General features: G+C 42.8%; 1 protein-coding gene across 4 annotated transcripts in view; it reads right to left on the reverse strand.

Annotated features, from left to right (window-relative positions):
- Positions 1-15,792, reverse strand: part of IL12RB1 (interleukin 12 receptor subunit beta 1) — a 36,969-nt gene that overhangs the window by 5,777 nt on the left and 15,400 nt on the right. Inside the window, exons 4-12 of one of the 4 annotated variants that reach the window (XM_027853298.1) lie at positions 11,481-11,650; positions 10,490-10,629; positions 9,802-9,835; positions 8,441-8,560; positions 8,091-8,164; positions 7,370-7,592; positions 4,892-5,074; positions 1,832-1,969; positions 223-375 (exon numbers count right to left, since the gene is read on the reverse strand). In XM_027853298.1, coding sequence (XP_027709099.1) covers positions 223-375; positions 1,832-1,969; positions 4,892-5,074; positions 7,370-7,592; positions 8,091-8,164; positions 8,441-8,560; positions 9,802-9,835; positions 10,490-10,629; positions 11,481-11,650 — 1,235 coding nt within the window. Of the gene's footprint in view, positions 1-222; positions 376-1,831; positions 1,970-4,891; positions 5,075-7,369; positions 7,596-8,090; positions 8,165-8,440; positions 8,561-9,801; positions 9,836-10,489; positions 10,630-11,480; positions 11,651-15,792 lie in introns of all 4 variants that reach the window. The other 3 variants (XM_027853297.1, XM_027853300.1, XM_027853299.1) reach the window with 3 other exon arrangements.

Consider the following 15,792-nt stretch of genomic DNA (forward strand, 5'->3'; position numbering starts at 1 on the left):
GAGCTGGGAGGGCCCTTAGGACACAGGATGTCAGAGCTGGGAGGGCCTTTAGAACATGGAATGTCAGAGTTTAGAGGGACAAGAGGAAAGAGAATGTGAGATCTGGAAGGGCTCTCAGAAAAGAAGACATAGGAGATAGAAAGGACTTGATAGGACAGGCCCTTGAGACACAGACCATAGAATATACTGCCAGGCAGGTGTTAAATGTAATTTCCAACCTACGGATGGTTTTGTTGTTGGCTTCATTCCAGCAGTAGATGACATATTTCTCCAGTACTCCGGGGCACTTGCTGAGTGGGGAAGGATTCCATTCCAGGGTTACCTCGTGGGCTATCGTTCTTCTCACTGTGAAGTAACTGGGCCCAGCTTTCAAAACTGAGAATATTAGCAGAGGTGAGGGGACAGCTTCTGAAACCCAGTTTTCAGGAGGAGAAAACTATCCATCTTATTAATGAAATACAAAAAAACCCCAAAAGAAGTCCTGGGATGGGAGAATGGGAATGACCACAGGAGGGCCAACTAAATGGAAGAATCATAGAGTTGGAGCCGGGAGGGACTTTAGAGGACATCTAATCCCACCCCCCTATCCCCTCCACCCAACCCCCCCCCCCTTGTTTTACATATCAGAAACTAAGACTCTGGGGCAGCTAGGTGGCACAGTGGATAGAGCACCGGCCCTGAGGTCAGGAGGACCCGAGTTCAAATCTGACCTCAGACCAAACACTTGACACATACTAGCTGTGTGACCTTGGGCAAATCACTTAACCCCAATTGCCTTACAAAAAAACAAACAAACAAACAAACAAAAAAACTAAGATTCTGGTCACCCAAAGAGAAAGTCTGACAGAGGGCAGGTTTGCATTTCATTCATTCATTCGTTCAATCAATCAGCCCACATTCAAGAAGTAGCTACTGGGTACAGGCTGCTCTGAGGGTGATAGGGATGGATAAGGGTCTGTCCTAGCCTTCAGCCAACTTGCAATCAGATAGTATAGCATAAGTCCTACAGGGACACACTGAACTATAATTAGGGATAGGATGGGATGAAGAACACAGGAGAGGGACAGATGTAGGGTTGTGGAGATGTAGAGTAGGGAAGAAACCTTTTGAGAAGGGAGAAATAGGGAAGGCTCCCTGGGGGAGGTTGCCTTTGGGCTGGGTCAGAAAGGATGAGGTAGAGGAGAATACAACCTGATCGGCAAATCCATAGATGCAAAGGTAAGTCCTTTCCCTTTCTTAGCCTCAGCTTCCCCTAAAGTTAGGAGGTGGGACTAGGTCAGGGCTTCTTAATCTAGAGTCTACAGACTCCCCTGAAAGATTATGTTCAGTTTTGCTGGGTAGTTGCTTTTTGGTTATAATCCAAGCTCCTTTGCATCCTGGAATGTCATATCCCAAGCCCTCTGGTCCTTTAATGTAAAAGCTGCTAAATCCTGGATAATTATGACTATGACTCCTTGATATTTGAATGATTTCTTTCTGAGTCCATAGACTCCCAAAGGATCCATGGATAGATTCCAGGGAGTCCATGAAATTGGATGGGAAAAAAATTACATTATTTTCACTAACTGCTAGCTAAAAGTTAGGACTTCCTTCAATCATTTTTTTAAACGATTCTGAGAAAGGGTCCACAGCCTTCTCAAGACTGCCAGAGAGATTGATAGTACGAAGTTTAGCATACCTTGGCTAATGGATCTCAAAGGATCCCCCTGAGCTCAACTCTACGAGCTGAAGTTCTACTGTCTTGGTACCTAGTACCAGATATCCCCAAATCCTCTATGCTGCCTGGATCCCAAGGCCTGATTTCTCCTTTGGAAGATAGGTATAGACTTACCATCCCCACTGAAATGGTGCACAGAAAAGACAGTGACCCAGGAATGAGGGTTTTGGGGTTTGTCTGAAGCATAAATATTGATCCGGTAACACTTTCCAGGGTCCATGATTCCAAAAGCTTTATCCCAGCTATATGTCACTGTTGGGGAAAAGAACATCAGAGCAGGGAGAAATTTGTTAGTCATTCAGAAAACACCACCTGTGAACAGGGATTTGGACTGACCTCTGCATTGGCTTAATAAAGAAAAATAATATATGATCTTTGCCCTCGATGAGTCTCTCAGGGGAAACAAGGCATGGTCACAGATTGCTAAAATATGGGGCAAGATGAAATATAGGTTGTAGAAGAGGGCTAGGCACGAAGGTCCAGGGGATTCAGAGAAAAGAGACATCAGGGGACAGCCAGGTGGTGCAATGGACAGAGCACTGGCCCTGAAGTCAAGAGGACCTGAGTTCAAATCCAGCCTCAGACCAAACACTTGACACTTACTGACTGTGTGACCCTGGGCAAGTCACTTAGCACCAATTGCCTAAAAACAAAAACACAAAGAAAGAAAGAAAGAAAAGAGGCAACTCAGCTCAGCAGCCACTTCCCATCTGACTCCTTTCTGTGTCCTCTCAGCTGCTAGGCATGCCTCCCATGCACTGAAATGACCCTGAATGTACTTTGTATGTGTTTCATATTGTGTGAGTGCTGTTTCCTCCAACAGAATTTAAGCTCCATAAGGGAACAGACTGTTTTGGGGTTTTCCCCCTAAGTCCCCAATGCCTAGCCCAGAATCTAAGCCATAGTACTTAATTAATATTATTTAATTGACTGATTAGTGTGGTTGGGAAAGGCTTACGAGAAGAGATAGGGCTTGAGTAGGAAGGAAACAGAAAGGCAGGTAGTATTCAGAAAGGTCAATTAATTAACGAGCAGCTATTGAGCACCTTCAAGGCACCAGGTGCACTGTCCTAGGTATTCGGAGCCATGGGCAGTCCAGCCAGCAAAAACTTTCGCAGATCAGCCTCCTTCTGATGACAATAGGATTGCACTGCCTTTAGAGTTACTAGAAAGTCAAATAAGACTCCAATATTCTGTCTGGTTAATTGTGTGACTATTTGGCAAATTTCTTCCAGAAAAAGAAATAAACCTGTCATTAATCTAAATTCTGGCCCAGCACCGGGCATTATCATTGGCCCAGAAATCTGGTGCATCCTTCATTTTAAGAGAGGCACCTTGGTCCCACTGAGGAGAGAGCCCACCTCTGCCACTGGGAGAACCTCAGTAATCCTAGATGTAAAATGAGACCTACAGCTCCTCTCTTGCCTTTTCCCCTGGGCTCTAGGGAGCAGAAGAGACGGGGAAATGCTTGGTAAAACTGCCTGGGGCTATTCACATAGGAGAGAGGATTATTGTTCCCAGTGTCAATTAGCGTTTCACACCCACTCTTTAAGGTCTCAAGTAGCATCATGCCAGGTGTAGGATGGGCCTCTCCCTAGGGTGAGAATCGATGTTTACAGAACACTTTGGAGAGCTGGGGAAGCTAGGTGCAGAGTGATTATCTAGGTGTTATGAATGGTGTGATCACAGGTGATTGGCCTTGATACCCTCAGGAGCTACATTTATCACTGTTTGAGAAGAGAAATTGAGCAGGCTTGCATTTTGTATGAGATTTCTTTCAATAATGCCTCCTCTGGGCCTCAGCATTCTCTTCTATAAAGGGAAGGGTGGGGGTGGACTTGAATGTCTTTAAGGCCCTTCCTTCCCAGCTCTCTTAATCTGATTGTCAGACTGAACTCTTCCAGACCTGATATTCTGTATTTTGAGGGTCCTAGCCTTTCTTCTTTCATAATATCTCTCTTGTGTGCGCTCCTTCTCCCCGGCGTCACTGCAGTCACTCTAACACAGTGACGGGGACCTCATCGCCTTGCACCTGCACCATTGCAATGGCCTGCTGGGTGGTCTCTCTGCTCCCCACTCCAGTCAGCTATCAAATTAATCTTCCTAGAGTGCAGATCTGACCATGGCACTCCAACCATTCAATAGGAGAAGGGAATAAGCATTTATATGTGACAGAGACTACACTAAGTGTTTTGTTTGTTTTGTTTTTGTGAGGTATTTGGGGTTAAGTGACTTGCCCAGAGTCACACAGCTACTGAGTGTTATGTATCTGAGGCCAGATTTGAACTCAGGTCCTCCTGTCTCCAGGGCCGGTGCTCTATCTGCTGTGCCACCTAGTTGCCCCTTATGCTAAATGCTTTTTACAAATAGTATCTCAGTTAATCTGTATAACCACCCTGAGAGGTAGGTGCTATTATAGTCCCATTTTTTTCAGGTTAAGGAAACTGAAGCAGACAGAGGTTAAGTAACCTGCCCAGGATCACAGAGCTGGTAAGTATTTTAGGCTAGATTTGAACTTCCGTCTTCCTGATTCCACTGCCTACAGCCCCTAGCTGCCTTAATAAACCTCAAAGGCTTACTTTTACCTCCAGGGTCCAATATAAATAAAACCCTTCACAGCCTGGCCCCTTTCTTCCTTTCCAATTTTCTTATACTTTACTACACCCTTCAGCAATCCAGTGACCCTATCTTCCTTGCTATTGCTTGAACACTGTTCTGTTTGCCATCTCCTGACTTCAGGCATTTGCACTGACTGTCCCCCATGCCTGGAACAATCTCCTTCCTCATCTCTCACTCCTAGCTTTCCTGGCTTCCATCAATTCTCAGTTAAAGACCCACCTTCTGTAAGAAGCCTTTTATAGTTCTCCTGAATCTTAGTGCTTTACCTCTGAGACCACTCCCCTGTCTATATCTTGTTTTTTCATAGTTGCTTTCATGTTATGTCTCCAGTTAAGACTGGGAGCTCCTTGAGATCAGGGATTGTCTTTTGCCTTTCTTTGTATCCTTAGCACTTAGCACAGTGCCTGAACACAGGAGAAAGCTAATAAATGCTAGTTGACCTATCGACTGAATCCCAGCTCTGACATCCTATGTTCTAAGGTCCCTCCCAGCTCTTGACATTCTCTCAATGTCTATAAAGACAGGACGCAGTTAGCACTGTCCTTTTGGCTATACCTTTTCTATTATTTTTTTCTTTCCCGACGCTCTTCAGGGAACACGTGATATTTGTCCAGTTGGTAAGATAGGGGTACCATTCAATGCAGTACCTCTTGACCTTTCTTTGTAAAGACAACCACTGCATTGTCACGTTGTCTTCTGAGGTGCTGATGTTCAGAAACTTTGCATCCTGGATAAAACCTGAAGAAACATTAAAAGATAATCATATTCCTTCAACCATTACAGCACCCATTGTCATTTACAAGGTGTGTTACATAAGTCTGCAAGGTGCTTTACAGTTTATATCCTCTCCTCATCTATTCTCTTCATTTCCTCACAGTAGCCTTGGGATGGGATGGGGGAAGGGCAGGGAATATGTTGGGCAGTCAGGGATTATTGGATATTATCCCCATTTGATAGATGGGAAAACTGAGTCTCAAAGAAATTAAGTGATTTGACTAAGGTCACAGAACTCTGAAGCAGCAATTCTGGGATTTGTACTCCTTCCATTAAGCCATAGCTGCAGCTCAAATGCTAGACGCCAGTCACCAAGAGAGACATGGAAGAGAAGATGGAGGGAAACAATGACCTTCCTCATACTGACTCTGATCTTTTAAGATCAATTGAGCCCCAATAAGGGCCTAAAATGTGAATTAATCTTTTCTTTCTGCGTGAGCTAAGAATGCCCCTTCCTGTGTCAACAGTTAAAGTTAATCAAAAGCATTCTTTTGTTTATGACCACTAAGGCCCTTTTAACCCAGACACCACCTTGAATAATGGGATTTTTCTTATCTTGGTATTTTATGGACATATGCTATGTTGTGTCATGTTAATGGTAAAAGAGACACAGGTATCCTGGATCTATAATTTACACTTTGACATTCTCCTATCTTATTGTATTTACAACCTATTCAATTAAGAAAATTTCTTTCTCATGCTATGGTTAAACATATATAGAGACCATAAATCTGAGTAACATAGACATCCTGAGTTAGGGTTTAAATGTCCTCCTAAAATTGCTTGATTCAGTCAGAGTTAAAGCTCTGGCTCCATGTACATGTCGCTAACTTAAGGGAATAAACAAAATGGATTTATTTATCACCTAGCTTATCTCTTTAACCAACTTTCAGGTAGACAACTCACATGGTTTGTTAGTTACACAGACCTTCAGGAGAATGACCTTGTTAGAGGGTTAGTGCCCAAAGGCAGACTTCAACTCCCATAAACAAGGTAGGAATGGACTAGGCCTTTAAGGCATTCTGAACACATGACCTCATCTCCCACCTCTCAGTCTTTGCATTGACCTTGCCCCATGCCTAGAGGGCCTTCCCACCTCACCCACAACTCTTCACATCTCTGGCTCAATTGCAGGAGACATTGTCAGTCCTCCCACACTTGGACCTTCCCCTCTAAAGATATCTTCCTTCTGCTCTAGATGTGGATTGTATGTACCTATTTTATTTACAATTTGTCTCCCTCAGCAGTGTGTGACCTCCTTGAGAGCAGGAACTATTTTTGCATTTTGGCCTTTCTTTGTATTCCCAGAGCTTAGTACAGTGCCTAGTACATAGTAAGCCCTTAATAAAGGTTTGTTGATTGATCTGTGTTCTAAGGTTCCTTCTATATTTGATGTTCTATGTTCTAAGATTTTATTCTTCCCTGTGTTGTGTTTGAGACTTCCAATTCTAATATACAATGCTCCATATCTTACATTTCAGCTGTGTCATTCTGTGTTCTAAGGACCCTCCCAGTTCTGACGTACTGTGTTCTAAGGGGCTCTCCCAGTTCTGACATTCCCTGTTCTAAGGACCCTCCTGGCTCTGACACCTTATGTTTAAAGATTACTTCCATTCTGTATTCTATATTGTAAAGTTCCTTCCAACTCCAGCATTCTAAGTTCTGTATTCCATGGTCCTTTTCAGCTCTTACATTTTGTGGTCTATGTGCTAGGTCCATTTCTGACATTCCAATTTCTAACGTTCTTTGAAGCTCTGACTTTCTGTCCTCTAACTCTTACATTCTATGTTCTAAGTCTCTAAGGTTCTTCTCAACTAAGATGTTAAGCTCACCTCCCATCTAGGTGGTATAGTAGACAGAGCGCTGGGCCTGAAGTCAGGAAGATCTGAGTTCAAATCCAGCCTCGGACAGTTCCTAGCTATGTGACCCTGGACAACTCAGTTATCCCCTACTCGCCTCAGTTTCCTCTACTCTAAACTGGGAATAGTAATAGCCCCTACCTCGTAGGTTGTTGTGAGGATCAAATGAGGTAATATTTGTAAACACTTAGCAGAGTGCCTGGCTCAGAGTAGGCTTAATAAGTGCTTATTCCCTTCTCCTTTCCCATCTTCCTCTCCAATGTCTAAGGCATTTCTCAGCCCTGAAACTCTGTCATGCAGGTCCTCCCGGCTCTAACACTCTTCTTACCAGTGTTCAGTTTTTCTGCTTGTGTCCCCAGTGTAGTCTCCCACAGGCAACCCCACCCCTCCCCTCACTTACCTGAGTTGACATCAGCAGGGATTCGGAACGTCCTGTTTAGCTGTGGCCCAATGGTTCCCTGGGTTTGGATAATGACTTCATACTCTGCCCCAGAAACTCGGATCACTTTCTCCAGCTTCACTTTCTTCTCGAACTTTTGTTTGCAGGGGCAGGAAAGCATCCTAAGAACAAGGCTGAAATTCACTTTTTCCACACAGTTGGGGGGCAGCTTCACTGGCCTGGGCTGCTTGGGAGTGAAAGGGACAAGTTCAGAGGTGGGGACACTGAGCCATCTCTCACACAGTCTATCTTCAGAGTGAGTTCATTTAGAAGCTTTATACAAACCATTAGAAAAGGCAAAGCACAGCTAAGAAGCCCAGAAGAAACTCATCCCCTCCCTTCCTTTTGTGGGAATCCAAAGCTGTTACAGTTAAATGCAGTTAAATCCTGGACTGCAGGATTTAATCATGATGATGCCTCACATTCTTACAGGGCAAGTGGAAGATCTCAGAGGGCTTTTCTGTCCATATTCTACTCATCCTCACAGCATCCTGGGAAGGAGACCAAGCTGAGAGTATCATCTCCCTTTAATTTGTGGCTAAACTACATCGGAAGAGAAGGGACTTGTCCAAGGCTATAAGTGATTGGTGAATTCGGAGGACCAGAACCCAGGGCTATTGTCTCCCAGACTAGTGCTTTTCCCATTGACTGTCAGTGAGGTCTCCACCATTGACAAAAGTACCTCCCAGTCAAGGATGAGGTCCCTCTTTCCGTCATTATCGAGTTTTCCCACTGTGTAATTCACCTCTGGAATTTCTGTAAAGAGAGGATTACATTTTGCACATCAAATCATTTATCAGTGTCAAGTCAAAGACTGTTAGCAATAGAAGATCCCTTGGAGAATGTTAGCATTGGAAGGGAGCTTAGAACATAGAGTATTAAAGCCCAGGAGGACCCTTAGAACATGGAATGTCAGCAGTGGAATGGGGGTTAGGACACAGAATGCCAACTGAGAGGGATGGGAAGACTGTGAATGTCCCAGAGAGGACCTATAGGATGGACCTATGGCAGGAAGCGGTGCCAACTTCTTACCAGCAGGAATGCAAATGGACTTGCTCCAGTCACTCCACTGACCAGTCGGGGAGGCTCTTTTGTGGCGGCGGAGCTGAATTTCATAGGCAACAGGGGCTTCTAAGTGGAGACTGCAGGTTTCTAAAGAATGTCCAGGGGCCATAGTGGTTAGTTGGCTGACTAGTGAGAAGGTTCCCTAGGTACCTAGCCAGTCCCTCTACAGTGGCCTCCCCAGGCTGGCCCTGCTCCAGCCAAGCCCATCTTCTCAATGGCTCACTCACCTCTTCATTTCTCCCTCAGGCCAATCACTCCTACAAAATTTAACTGACCTAATGAACATAGCATTGGGCATGGAGGCAGAAGACTTAGGTTCAAACACTGGCTTGGCTGCTAGCTACCTGTGTGAACTGGGAAGTCACTTTATCTTTCTGGGCCTCAGTATTCTCATCTGTACAATGAGTGGGATAGATAGGATGACATCTAAGGTTCCTTCCTATTCTGAATTTTTGATTCTATAAAATAGAATCTACTTACTAGCTGTGTGACCCTGGGCAAGTCACTTAACCCTGATTGCCTCACCAAAATTAAAAAAAAAAAGAATGTCAGAATTGGGAGGGCCCTTACAATCCAGATCTTGACAGGACCTTAAAATAAAGAATATTGCAGGTGGCAGGGACTTCATAGATCTAATCCAGCCTCCCCTCTCTCCCCTCTCTGAGTAAAATTTAGACCCAGAGGTGTTAAGCAACTTGCCCTGAGTCACACAGTAAATTAGTGGGAGAATTGGAACTAGAACCCAGAACTACCTCCCAGTGAAGGGCTATTTCCAACATGTTGTTGTTTGTCCTTCATTCTCGAAGAGGACCATGACATCAGGGAGGTGATGCCATGACGTGAAGGTGAATTGGATTTAAGGAGGAAGGGCTGTGCAAAGTCACCAGCCTCACTTTCTCCTCTAGAGCCATCTGGGTCCAGTGGCAAGATAAGAGATCAGGATGACTGGGGATGGCCCAGGATGCAATGGGGACCTTGACCTTTTCTTTTCTTTTTTTCTTTGTTTAAAATTAATTAATTTATTTTTAGTTTTCCACATTCATTTCCATAAGCTTTTCAGTTTTAAATTTTCTCCACCTCCCTCTCCTCCCTCCCCAAGAGACCTTAGCCTTTTCAAGCCAAGGTCTTTAACAGGTCTCAGTTTGACTGAGGCAGAGCCCCGTTCAGTGATTAAGGCTTAATAAGAAATGAGACAGAGAATGGCCTTTTTACTTAATCAATACACTGTTCTCCTGTATTGCCACCTATTGGACAAATGAGCAATTGCTAGGGAAGAGGGCTATATTTCCCCACTAGGGCCATGGAAGCTTCAGGTCCCATGTTCTCACCAAAATCAGAGTTCATCTGGGCTCCACAATCTCCCTGGAATGAGATAATGTTTATCATTAGCATTTTGGTGCTAGACACATAGTCACACAGAGAGCAGGGAAAGAGGTATTCAGAGTGACTGTAGAAATAGTTTTTGACCTGGCAAGTGGCATTCCTTAGAACTGACCTATCAAGAGGTGATTTTTGTCATCATGAGCAACTCCCAATGTGGAAGTCCCCTTCACGCAGAGCATAACCCATCAATGACTTACAAAAGAATGCCTTAGGGACCTTAGAACATAGAATGTAAGTGCTAGAGGGCCGTTAGAACACAGAATGTCAGAACTGGGAGGGACCTTACAACACAGGATGTCAGGGCTAGGAGGGACCTTAGAACATAGAATATAAGAGCTAGAGGGTCCTTAGAACAAGAATGTCAAAGCTGGGATGTCTGAGCTGGGAGGGACTTCAGAAGGTACAACCCCTTCATTTTGCCAATATGGAAACTGAGGTCTAGAGCAGAGAAGATATTTGCCCAAGATTCCCGAGTTAGGCTGGGGCTGAGTAGTCTCCTGACTCCCATGTCAGGTACCTTTCCTCTCCATTCCACCAGGGAGTACAAGATGGCTCCCCTGGGGCCTGCTCCTCCTTTGGGATTGACAGCTAATTATCACTGAAGATCTGGCTCCTGAGGTGGGCCTGGCTCACCTGTTCCCATGTTCCATTCCACGTCCTGTAACGATATTCAGCTATTGCATCCTCTTGTTTTTCAGGGATCTCCCATTTTATCATGAGTTGGCCATGGAGCTTGGAGATAGTCATCTCTCCATTGGGAGGGTCAAACTTGACTGAAATCACAATCATATGGACTTAAATACACAGTGCTCATACAATTAAAGGAATGAGGAGAAAGGACACAGGGAAACGGCACATTTCCCAAAAGCACGATGGTGAATTTGCCCTTACTTCTGCCCCTCACTTGCTGTTCCAGCCATGTTCCACGTGTAGTATCTACCCAGCTTGGTCTACTCATTATTACTGCCTCTCACCCTAATCCAAGCTCTTAGGTGACTAGACCCTGGAAACCACATCATTGGCTACTGTTTCATGAGACATCACATGAGATGCTTCCCATCAGGGGCAGCTGTCGGCTCACTTCAAGGTCCCCTTGTCTCTAGAGCCCGTCCTCCATGTTTCTATGGTTTCTGCCTCCTGAAAGGGCCCTTGACTTGAGCTACAACTCTGTCTTAACTTCAGGTCCTTTAATGTTTCTCAGCCTCACCCTTTCCTCGGGGAAGAGGAACTGTCGTATGGTACAAAATCTATGCAGTGTAACAGGAAAGTGGTTGGATTTAATCAGAGAGCCCTGGTTCAAAGCCAAGCTCTGCTATTTACTGGCTGTAAGACCTTGGGTAAGTCTTTGCTTGTGGTTTCTTTTCCTGCAAGAAGAGGAGGTTAGTCTCCACAAGCTCTGAGATTCCTTCCCCTCTAAATGCTACTTAAAATCCTACAACTCTAAGACTCATATGGACCTCAGAGGTCATCTAGTTTAATCTATGCTTGCTAGCACCTGGGAAAAAAAATGGCTATCCAGTCTTCACTTGAAAATCTCTAGGGATGGGGGGCTCCAGGATGGGGACCATCAAGGCAGACACAAACCACAACTTGCAAAGCAAATGGAAAGCCCACAGATACTTACAGGCCCCGTAGAGTGCCAGGGTGATTTCTGGGGACACAGCTGTCCTGTTTCCAACTCGGGACTCCACCCAAAATGTGACATTCTGTAGGATGGGCACCTTAGCTTGGTCAGTAAACCAGACTTGGTTGGCAGTTCCTGCTTCAAGATAGCAACAATTCCCATTTCTAAGGCTCAAGAGGAGAGAGAAGTTTTTGATCACACAGCTGTAATCTCAATATGGTACTTTGAGACCTGAGGAGCTCTGGAACTCCCAAAGGGTCACCCATGCTCAATGGGTCCAGGGAGAGGGAAGAGACTGCCTGAGAAGGCCATTTAAGACCACCTGAGTATACAGTCCGTATGACAGATTTGACATAAGGATCAGAATATGGATGCAATCAATCCACCAACAACATAGAGCTTACTTTAAGCACTCACTGGGGGTATCCAAACAGAGAGGGGCTGGAGCCAGAGCCTAGAGCTGATTGTTAAATTTTCAGAGCAAGCATTCAGACCTCCAAAATTATCAGACACTACAAATTATGGCTTGATTTATTGTTATGTTGAGTGTCTAGATTTAAGAAAGTGACGGAGGAAATGTTAAACTTAAAAGTGTGTCCCTTTTTTTGTTCTGTTTTGTTTTGTTTTGTTTTGGAGAGTAGGTTGTTAAACATTCATTAAACACTGCAGGATTCTCCCTGCAAATCCTTTCTAAATAAATACCATGGCAACCAATATTCCTGAGACAGGATCTACCTGCTTGATAAAGTGTAGAGAGTGCTGAAGTTGGAGTTATAAAATCTGAGTTGGAATCATAACTACCACTTGGTCACTGTGTGACCTTGGGCAAGTCATTTCTGGGACTTAGTTTCCTCACAGAGTAGTTAGGCTAGATGACCTCCGAGTTCCCTTCAAGATCTAGATCATAGATTCCTAACCCTTTTCTGTACCCATACCCTTTGACTTTCAGGATTCAGTACTCTTACTTTATACCTCATTCGATATGAAAGGAAATAAATTCCAGAGATGACCATGATGGGGCGCATAAAAATAAAATAAGATTAATTTTCCATAAAGAAAAGTATGAATGGGATAAAAGTCTCCAAGTGCAAATGAAAAATTTTGTAACTTCATTGACTGGATATTAATTCCAAAAAAATCAAATAAAAATCATTACTATATACCCTCTTTTTTTTTTTCCCTTGGCTAGGCAATGGGGTTAAGTGACTTGCCCAGGGTCATACAGTTAGTAAGTGTCAAGTGTCTGAGGCCAGATTTGAACTCAGGTCCTCCTGACTTCAGGGTCGGTGTTCTATCTGCTGCACCACCTAGTTACCCTTTCCGTATACCCTCTTAAAAAACTTTTCACACCACTAGGAGGTCTGTAAGTGCCAGGATGATACTATGAACTATGATCTACTTTCTAAGGGCTCCTCCAGCTCTGATATTATTCCCGTTCAGCTCTGACATCCTATGTTCTTGGGTCTGAGCTCTGATATTCTGTGTTCTATGTCCTAAGGACTTTTCCACCTTCGATATTTTATGTTTTATGCTCTTTGGTCCCTTCTAACTCTGAAATTCTAGGTTCTATGTTATGAGGTCTCAGCTCTATGTTCTAAGATAGGACTTCATGAATAGAAATTGTTGTTGTTGTTCAGTCGTTTTCAGTTGTATCCAACTCTCCGTGACCTCATTTGGGGTTTTCTTGGCAAAAATACAAGAGTGGTTTTTGCCATTTCCTTTTCCAACTCATTTTACAGATGAGAAAATTAGAGCAAACAGGTTAAAGTCACTTGCCTGGGGTCACACAGATTATAAGTGTCTTGGACTATAAAATAATCAGTATTTATCTATGTATGTTTTCAACAGCCCAGAAAATCATAGAACAGAAAAGTCAGAGCTGAGAGGGCCTTAGAACATAAAATGTCAGAGGTGGGTGGGCCATTAGAGCTCAGAAGGTCAGAGTTGAGAGGGTCCTTAGAACACAGGATGTAAGAGCTAGGAGGGCCCTTAGGACACTGAATGTCAGAGCCAGGAAGGCCCTTAGTAAAAATCTAATTCAGTTTTCTTCAGCCTGGGGTCTTTGAACTCACAAGGAGTCCATGGAGAAATTTCAGGGGACTAACTTGTATAGGAAAAAACCTCACATCTTTATTTTCACTAACCGCTAATAAAATTTGGCATCTCCTTTAATTAAATGCAAGCAATAAATATTAGTCTAAGAAGGGGTCCATAGGTTTTACCAGGCACAAAAAAGGTGAAGAACTCTGATCTAATCCAACCTAAAGATTTTAGTGATAGGGAAACTGAGGCCTAGGGAGGGGAAGAGACTCCCCTACCAGGACCTTTTTTAATATTTTTTTGCAATGGGTTTTGTGACAAAGGGGCTGAGGGGATGCCGACTGGAGGACTGGCACACTTAAAATCATTCTCTTACAGTTTCCTTTATGGGTTCTTAATCTGGGGTCCAGCAACTTATAAAAAATAAATATCTTTTTCCTTTCCAGTTAGTCATTTTGTAAATGCATTTATTCTGGTTCCAAATCCATAAATGTAAATAACCTAAACTATAATGAAAAATTTTTAATGCAACAATTGTTTTGCTGTATGGCTGACTGCACACTCCTCAACAAAAAAAGATTTCACAAATTAGTAGCAGATTTTCCCTAAACAGAATTTGTGTCACACAGAGCAAAAGGATCTTAGTTGCTGTTTTTTGTGTGTTCATTTTTGGGTCACTGAGGTTAAGGAAAAGAGGCTTGGGCAGAGCTGGCTAGGAATGAAGTGGGCTAAATTTGTTTTGCACCATTTGTCTCCATGTTGAACACCATGATTAGAAATTCAGAATGAGTCAATCTCAGAACCAGAAATATGCAGCTGAAAAATTATTCAACTTTTAGGTGTTCCTATGTGATAAAACTGTTCTATTTTTTCTTTACAGTTTTAATTCTAGCCCCATAATTCAGAAATATTATAATAAAACTATTCTTGGTCAAGCCAAATTTAGCTTTCATCATCATATTTTCAACAGACTCGTGTACAGAATGTCAGTCTGAAATAATTCTTTTTTTTTTTTTTGCAATACAATTGGGGTCACAATTAAGTGACTCACCCAGGGTCACACAGCTAGTGAGTATCGTGTGTCTGAGGTCTGATTTGAACTCAGGTCCTCCTGACGCCAGGGCCAGTGCTCTATCCACTGCACCATCTAGCTGCCCCTAAAATACATATCACTTTTTAAAGAATAGCCTACAGAAAACATAAAAATACTATAGGTTTAATAAAGCATGTACATTAAAACTTGTCTGAATGAAGGTGTAATACTAATGTATTAGAAACATTGGCTTATTATGAAACATTAGCAAATCTAGGAATACACAAAATACTTTGGGGGACATCTGGTTATAGTATGCAGATTGGTAGTTCTCAAACAAGTTCTTGCAATTTTCAGTGGAGTTGAGGGGGGTGATTTCAGGAGGTATGTCTGTTCTTCTGAGGAGTGCTGCAAAGGGTTTTGATGCTGCCATATTAGTCGACAGAAACTTTCCCTTTGGTCCCCAAAGCCCCCCTTTTCTTCCCACATAGTTATGATGGCCAGCCATTCAGTACTTTTTTAAAGGGTTATTGTTCTATATGGAAAAAAAGTTAAGAACTACTAGTAAAAGCAGAAAAAAATATTTTATATGCTACAAACTTCTCTGAAGTATGAAATCAAGATATTTAAATTCTATTGTTTTGCATTCAATTTTACACTTCAGCAAACATTAGGATCAGTAACTTGTCAATTTGTTTTAATAAAAATTAGAAAAGAGCATACAATTTGATATCACTTATTTTTAATAAGTACATACACAATATGTATGACCATTAAGCAGGTGAATAAGGATGTCATATGAATGACATTAACAAAAATAGAACTTTTTTTACATTGTCCAAATTAAATACGCTAACTATGTTTAAGATTTCTCAGCAAATTGAATGTTCAATTCAAAAGCACCATTTTCATAACTAAACTTAAGTATGTAAGCTCCGTGGGGGCAGGGATAGTATCTTCTCTAAAGTTTCTGTCTCTCCCAGTGCTTAGCACAGTTAGTGCTTAATAAATGTTTGTTGGATGGATAAAAACCCTAATCTACAAGTAGTTTTGTTTTCCTAATGGGTATGACATCCAACTACTAAACACTGATATTTTTGACTAGTCTGTGTAAGATCTACTCTTGCGACTCTGTTTACCCTTTCACATTAATGAGCATCAGTAAGGTCTTTGGCTAATGTGTTTTTGTTTTTGCTTTTTTAGGCAATTGGGATTAAGTGACTTGGCTAGGGTCACATG

This window comes from Vombatus ursinus, unplaced genomic scaffold, assembly GCF_900497805.2.
Source record: "Vombatus ursinus unplaced genomic scaffold, bare-nosed wombat genome assembly UNPS02009918.1, whole genome shotgun sequence".
Lineage (NCBI taxonomy): Eukaryota > Metazoa > Chordata > Mammalia > Diprotodontia > Vombatidae > Vombatus > Vombatus ursinus.